The sequence below is a fragment of the Xiphias gladius genome, chromosome 10, assembly GCF_016859285.1.
Source record: "Xiphias gladius isolate SHS-SW01 ecotype Sanya breed wild chromosome 10, ASM1685928v1, whole genome shotgun sequence".
NCBI lineage: Eukaryota > Metazoa > Chordata > Actinopteri > Istiophoriformes > Xiphiidae > Xiphias > Xiphias gladius.
In genome coordinates, this window is record NC_053409.1 from 5,317,256 (window position 1) to 5,325,482 (window position 8,227).

An 8,227-nucleotide genomic window follows, 5' to 3' on the forward strand; every position below is an offset into this window, starting at 1 on the left:
ACATGGTAACTGATAGGTGCCAATGAAACGCTAGTCATAGCTCAATAAATGGAAGCATTTAAAACATGATGTCTCACCAAAACATTGCATGAAACAGAACCAATGTATGTAGAACAATCTCACTTGAGTGATGTTATTTGTTCCAAACATCAGCTTTCTTCATCTTGGTACAAATGAAGTAGAGCACTGATTATTTTCTTGATAAATGTCAGGGAAAATGGTGGTTTGTTTCATTTGCTCACTGTCACAAGATACTGTATGTTAGGCACACTGAGCTGGATAGTACAGGAACATAAGTCGATAAAACAGTAAGATTGTGGCATTCCATTGTGCATCTATGAGTTAACAGAGAAGTGAGGAAAAATACAAAGCCAGATGCAGTGATACACATGACAGACAGTTCCAAAGTCCCACTGCACTGTTTCTTTCATTCATCATCCCTGTCTTTTGTGAAGCCTTGTAAATGTGGGGGTCAGGCCACAACAGTCCACAGTAACAGAAAGTCCACACAGATTGAGAGATAGACATTACAAGAGGAGAAAAACACTCTAGAGAAACACTCTATTTGGTTTGCATGCAATACATTTTAAGGGTACTGTGATCTTGTGATTCTGAACTTCGAAAATGAATTAGTCCCCAAGTGTGAGCCCACTTCCTGCCTCAGAGGCATGGGTTAGCATAGGAGGGGAGGCCTGCTAGAACAAGTTCAGATTCAGGGCAGGACTATAGGGAAAACTGTCATATTTGAAAATGGTTGCAGATAATGTCATCATACAACTTTGCCACTTAACCTCATTTTAACTTTTGATCACTTAAGAATGAGCTGTGCTTTTACTTTTTGATAATTAAACTGCTTGGAAAAAATGACTTCATTCACCAAGCCTGCAGAAGATTTGAATGGAAACCCTTTTGTGCAAAGAGTAGAATGCCATGTTGATTGTTGCCTTAAGAACTGGAAAAGATATTAAGTTAAGCCCACAGATCTGTGGTCCTCATGAAGCCCTAAAATTTCCTGTTAGTATCCTGGAACTGATGCCTGTGCAACATTTCCACATGTACTGTTGGGTCATATTGACCAAATTCTTCATTTTCCTCCAATTGGTAATGTCTGCTTGCAAACCAAATGTCTATGAAAGCAATATTTGGACTGATTGTGACTGTGCAGTAAGGGGGAAGGTCTGGGGGACAGGAATTTGATCGGTCTTGGTGAAAAGCATCTCACTGGTTAGAAATACTAGCACCATGAGAGTCTACTTTTTAATCCTGCACACCATTTTCAGTGACATAAGTATTTTTTATTGATGGAAAGCATTTGTTTTACAAACTTGGACAGGACTATAGACATAAAAGATGTGCTACTTCTTCAAAAAATACTCATGAGTGCATTAATTTTATTTGAACATCTATAGAACTTGACTTTATAGACATGTTGTGACATACAGTGTGTGCCTGTGTTGATACCCTGCCATCTTGTGATCTCATTTAATTTCATCAGGCAGGTTAAGAACTTAGAGTGAGACTGAGCCAACTGCTGTCAAGCCAGGTCACAAGGGACCCTGTAGAGACCAGCAGACTGTTGCAGTCTGCCAGCGTGAGTGAGCATCTCTGGGATTAACACAAATGCAGTGCAGGTTTCTTCCATCGCAGCTGGCCATGTTGAACCTGCATTGACGATCATGTGAGGTCTGCAACTAATTATTATTTTCATTATCAAATAATCTATAGGTTATTTTCTTGATTGGTCATTTTTCTATAAAATGAAAATTATTATTTATTATTATTATTTCTCAGAGCCCAATGTGATTTATTCAGATTGACAACTTAATCTGAACAACAGTCCAAAAACAAGAAAAACAAGATATTCAATTTCCTATCGTATCACAAAGAAAGCCTCAAATCCTCACATTTGTGAGCTTGGAACAAGAAAATCGTTGACGTTTTTGCTTTTTGCAAATTACATGTAAACAAATATAATATTATCTTAACCATCAGCTTCTAATGTTTATTATAAGTTTCACTAATTCCCTACACTGTCCGGCAAGGACAGCCTGGCCAGACAGTCCTGGTGAGCATGCTTGTGGACAATTTCATTTCATTTTAGGAATCTGGTTTTTAACATTAATTGGAATCACGGACTTCAATATAACGAGGACATTTATTTTTTCCACTGAAGTACGAAAACCTGGCGAAAGAAACAATACGGGTCAAGTTTTCTAAGTGAATAGTTGAAAAGCTGGGCCTAGAAAATCCTGTGATTGCTGACTAACCTTGTTAACTGTGTGTGTGTGGGGGGTTGTCTTACGTTTACCACAATTAAACTTAACGTTTACATAGATGGGATGAATTGGCTGTGTTACCTTAAGTAATCTAGTGTCCATATCTAGCGGTCCCTCTCTGTCTGTCTTTCCCACCATGTGGATGAGGTGACAAGCTTAAACCGGTTCATACGTGGATGGGAAGCCGGTTTCAGCTGGCTGCGTTGCCATGGTAACGAGTTCTCTATAAATACTGTCGGGACTTTTCACGAACCTCCACTCCAGTCTCAGTCCTTGTATAAGCGGCACCTCCAGCAGCGTACTTCATTTTGAAGGGGAACTGCTTTATTTTTTAATCCCAGCATTTGGGTCTAATGGACAAACTCTTTGTAAATGCTTTTTAAGGTAAGTAAGGACTTTTCGATGACACGGAACTAACAACGTCATATTTTACCTTACATGTTTGTCAACTAACATTAGCAAACGTTAGCTAGCTACAGCGCCTTAAAAAGAACAATGAAAATAGGAATTATTGGGGCAGGGTAGTCTTGCTATTTGACCGTAACGTCAGTATATTTCAAAGTTGAATCGACTGTTACCTAACACTACGACGTGGCCGGTGTGGCAGACGGTTGCTTAGTTAGCAACTGTCTGTGTAAGCTAACCTTGGTAACTAACCGGCATAACGTTAACCTGAGACGGCAACTTTTCAAGGCCTTAGACTTCGATGTGTTGACATTACGATGAACATTTGTTTGATTATACTTATGTTAATTTTGATTAAACCACGTTAAAAGTTACTTCTAATGCTTAATCGCCTCATGGCATGGAGAGATCTAAGCAGAACCGGCATGTTGACGTCGGCGTCATTTGTGAGTCACTGATTGGTTCATTTTCGTGCCGTTAAAGGCGGATTTTTTTGTAATTGGATTAAATCTTGACTGGGCGGGGGTTTAAGCATTTGATTATTTCAATGACTTTTTGCTTATGGTGTCGAGTTGTCATTACAGTTATAAAATAGAGCGCGAATAAAGACGGGAGAGCCACGGGCGTTTAGACCACTGACCACTGTATGTCTCGTCAGTTATAATGGGTTCTAAATAGAATAATCTGTAACTTTGTTTATAATTTAAAAATGTAGAATTTTATAGTTTTATATATAAATTTATATTGGAATTTGTACTTAGTGTAATATTTGGGTCTTAAACTCACTAAAGTAGGGTCCATAAATAGCTGACCTTTTTTTTTTTTTTTTTTTCTGACCCTGCTTTTTTTCCCCAGAGGAAATTTTTCATTTTTAAAAATCTTCTTTCAACTCCTCTACAGAATCATAACTCTAGGAAATCACACACTGGCTACTCAGCAGGCCCTGGCCTCGAGTCTTATTTAAAGGGGTTTAACTTCACTGGTGAGCCACCTTGGCTTCTCTGCACCTGAGTAACAGCAACACTGAATTCCATCTCTTTCGTATCCAAGTAAGTGTATAACTGTCTGTTTTTTTGCAACGCTATTCAACATTGTATTGTCATCTTATACAGATAATACTTTTCCATGAGTGGGGAATAAAATGGCATGTAGTAATCAACAACACAAGACACTGTTCTCAAAGCTGAATGTAATCTCAATATGCCTCCCTCTCTCTCTCATCCAGTTTACTAGTGACTAATTTAAAGGACTTGTGACTATGAACGCTGCTACTTCCACTGAGTTTGAATTCCTTTTCCTGGAGGAAGGTTTCTCTGCCCGGGATATTGTTGAGCAAAAGATCAATGAGTCATCTATGTCGGTAAGCATCCTGTATTTGTTTAGTCACTGTTTAGGGGATACACAAATGGCCTAATTTGTTAGCTGATGAATGTCAACAGGATTCAACTGAAAGCAAACAGTTTAACAGAAGTTCTACTGTCCTGGTCATGTTTCTGGCATTGCACTGTCTGAATTTTTTTTCCTTCATTAACTCTCTTAAACCCTTTGTGGTATCAATGGTTGTCACTGTTCTAATATTACAAACATAATGTAGTTTGTTGTTGCAGTGCACCATGTATTCTTCTATATTTTAAGATTGTTCTTGTTATAGGACTGCTTTTATTAAATGCATATGTCCCTTTCATCTAATCATTACAGGATGACAGGGACGCGTTCTACGTCTGTGACTTGGGAGATGTGCTTAAGAAACACCTGCGCTGGTTGAGGGCCCTACCTCGCGTCACTCCTTTCTATGCTGTCAAATGCAATGACAGTCGGGCTGTAGTTATGACACTGGCATCCCTGGGAACTGGCTTTGACTGTGCAAGCAAGGTGTGTTGTAAAATTTTTCCAAAGCACTAAATGTTCTCAGAATACAAAACTCTAGATTGTTGGCTGGAATTGTTTTGGCAGTTCGTGTTTTTAAATTAGCACTTTTTTTTTTTTCTCTCTCTCTCCTCCGACTGTTGGTATTGTCCCTTGCTAGACGGAGATTCAGCTGGTTCAGTCTCTGGGAGTGGATCCAAGCAGAATCATCTATGCCAACCCCTGCAAACAAGTTTCTCAGATAAAGTATGCGTCTGCTCATGGGGTCCAGATGATGACCTTTGATAGCGAGGTGGAACTCATGAAAGTGGCTCGCTGTCATGACAATGCCAAGTAAGACTTATCATCCATAATATAAAGGCTTTAGTGGTATTTTATTTTTATCCGCTTCCTCTGAATTTTTGGTCTCTTCACTTACTTTTTTTTTTTTTTTTTTTCTGTACTCAGACTGGTGCTGCGTATTGCCACAGATGACTCAAAGTCAGTGTGTCGTCTGAGTGTGAAGTTTGGGGCCCCACTCAAAGCTTGTCGTGGTCTTCTGGAGCGGGCTAAAGAACTGGGGCTGGACGTGATCGGTGTCAGCTTCCATGTTGGCAGTGGCTGCACTGATTCCAAGACCTATGCACAGGCTATCGCTGATGCCCGCTGTGTTTTTCATATGGGGGTGAGTTGTGACTGAAATACATACAACTGATGCACAAGGGTTTCATCCAGTCAAGTAAATGAAAACTCCTAATTTTGTAACCTCCTAGGATGAACTTGGCTTCAACATGGATCTCTTGGACATTGGTGGTGGTTTCCCTGGTTCAGATGATGCTGAACTCAAATTTGAAGAGGCAAGAGACAACCCCTTTTTTTTTTATTTATATACATATAGAGAGATAGATAGAGATAGATATATAGATAGATATATAGATAGATAGATATTTTTATTATTATTATTATTATTATTATTATTATTATTATTATTTATTTTTTTTTTTTTTTTTTTTTATTTTTTATTTTTTTTATAATGTAAATCAGGTGGCGTCTCAAACGCTGAACATTATTGATGTTTTTTGGACTCTGATTTACTTGCGGACACTTTGTTCTTTCTAGATCACAGCTGTAGTCAACCCAGCCCTGGACAAGTATTTCCCTGCTGACACTGGTATTAAGATAATTGCTGAGCCAGGACGCTTTTACGTAGCTTCTGCTTACACACTTGTTGTCAACATCATTGCCAAGAAGGTCATCATGGACGAGGAGTCAGCCTCTGACGGTAACAGCCTTGATTTAGAAAAAAACACCATGGTTTACTAAAGCAGTTTATTCTGAAAGTAGATTTGTAACTTTTTCTCAGCGGTAAAGTTATTTTTTATTTTTTTTTTCAGAGGAAGATGAAGGGACCAATGACAGGACTCTGATGTACTATGTCAATGATGGGGTGTATGGATCTTTCAACTGTATACTCTTTGACCATGCTCACTGTTTGCCAACACTGCATAAGGTAATTGAAAATCAAAGATGGTAGTGGCAACAAGTTCCTCCAACTGGGCCTCCTCATTCTTCAATGAAAGGTGAATCAAATGGTTTTGATAAATGTCTTGTTTTTTTTGTTTCTCCCCCTTTCCACCTCTTTAATACTAGAAACCAAAGCCAGATGAGGCCATGTACCCCTGCAGTATCTGGGGCCCAACTTGTGATGGCCTTGATCGTATTGTTGAGCAGTGTAACCTGCCTGACTTGCAGGTGGGCGACTGGCTGGTTTTTGAGAACATGGGTGCCTACACTGTGGCTGCCTCCTCCACCTTCAATGGTTTCCAAAGACCTGACATTCACTATGTCATGTCCCGCCTTGCCTGGTGAGTGATGTCACACAAGGTGAAAGTGGTAGTTAATAATAGAGGACTTTCTGAAGTAAGTCTCGTGTACCTAGAAAATCTAACTTTTATCTGCATTGTTTTCTCCAGGCAACACGTGCAGCAGATTTGTTCCCAGGGCATGCCAGCTCCTGCGGAGGAGTCTTGTCTTTTTGAAGTGTCAGCCTGCTGTGGCCAAGAGAGCAACTTGGAGATGTCCACCAAGCCTTGCCAGGCTCATGTGGTTTAAACACAGCAATGATCTTGGGATCTTTATTAAATATTGGCTAAGGTTATCATTGGTTATATATATATATATTTTTTTTTTTTTTCTCCCTTCTCCCCAAAAGTACATGAAAATTCGAGGCCAGTTACTTGATGGGAGAATGAGAGGGACATGTTGTTGCACAAAACTTCTGTGTTCTGTATGGAAGCTGGGGATCAACCCTCAATGAAATGAGGCTGAATCACACTCTGAGTGTCTCTACGGGTTCCAGGCAGTGTTACAGGGCAACTCTGTACTTGAATTTGTTAGTGCCGTCTTCCTGCCCTAATCTGTGGGGAATGACTGCACGAACAGGAGTACTATAGTTCATGAAGAACGTATTTGCTGAACTGGAATAATGTAGGGAAAGAAGCGGTTTCTTTGCAAAATAAATAACAAAACTGCTTTTCTTTGAATGTTTCCCATGACCATAGGACTCAAAACTTGAAACTGTAGCTATAATTCAAGAGGTAAAGGGTTACTCATGCTATTAATTTAGTAATATTTAAAAAAAAAAAAAAAAAAAAAAATAGTACCAGGTTGCTTACAGCTTAGGCAAAATGTAAGGAGGTGTTTTAACTGCCGACCCTTCAAAGCCCTATTAACAGATGAAGTCATATCCCTGGCTAGTAACTCGCAAAGAGGTGGTTGGAGGGGTGATTTAATTCCTCAAATGGCTGCTATGTTAATATTTTTCTTTTCCATGATCTCCACTTCTGTACAGAACCCTTAAAGTGTTAATCCTCAAGATGTTAACATATTAAGAAATACTCCCCCATCCCATACACTTTGTGTTCTGTAAATGCTTCTCTGCTGGTTATGGACAGAGCTACAATTTCACATGCAAAATTGTCAAAACACCATATAGTGTGACTCTGTGCTGATACGGCTGCAGCAATTGACAACTTGTCAGCAATATAGACACACACACTGCATAGAAATTTCAGCTACTACAGGTGCCACCAAAAACAAATCTTCACGATTAACACTTAAAACACAGGGACTCAAGAAGCAGACTGCACCCCTTCTCTTCTCCATATTTCTATCCTTTTTGTTTTGTAACTTGTGTAAGACAAATCTATTAATGATATTGAGTGTTTAAACATACATTTGAAATTGATACGAAAGAGATGGGATTGCTAATTCATAATGCTTTCCTATGGAAACTTTAAAATTTTGTATTTTTTTAATAAATAAAACATTAGCTGCAGAGCCAAATTATGGATGTTGTGTGATTTGTACAAATGGGAACACATACAAAGAGTCAAATGAAGTGCTTGTATAGGCATTATGTACTTTAGAAAGCTGTTCAAGAGCCCCATATAGTGGTCGCAGAAGGAAATTACATTCTCACTTTATGATTAAGATCAAGTTATGATTATGCTATGCTTTTTTTTTTTTTTTTTTTTCCCCCACCCTCTCTCCTGCTTTTCACTGTCATTTGCTTGCCACTCACAAATATACTTGAGACACACAAGGCAGTTGGTTTTGCATGCCTGTGTAGCATCACCCTACAACAAACCCTTTTTCTCAAATAGCACTAGGTTTATTTAAAAAAAAAAAAAAAAAAAGTT

At 38.9% G+C, this 8,227-nt stretch overlaps 1 protein-coding gene across 1 annotated transcript; it reads left to right on the forward strand.

Annotated features, from left to right (window-relative positions):
* Positions 1 to 2,520: 2,520 nt before the first annotated feature.
* On the forward strand, positions 2,521 to 7,831 carry odc1 (ornithine decarboxylase 1). Its single transcript, XM_040137987.1, has 11 exons — positions 2,521 to 2,660; positions 3,582 to 3,730; positions 3,907 to 4,041; positions 4,380 to 4,553; positions 4,708 to 4,880; positions 4,995 to 5,211; positions 5,300 to 5,383; positions 5,646 to 5,808; positions 5,921 to 6,036; positions 6,177 to 6,391; positions 6,500 to 7,831. The coding sequence occupies exons 3-11, from the start codon at positions 3,940 to 3,942 to the stop codon at positions 6,636 to 6,638; spliced, it is 1,383 nt and encodes a 460-aa protein (XP_039993921.1). The 5' UTR covers positions 2,521 to 2,660; positions 3,582 to 3,730; positions 3,907 to 3,939; the 3' UTR covers positions 6,639 to 7,831.
* Positions 7,832 to 8,227: the final 396 nt, after the last annotated feature.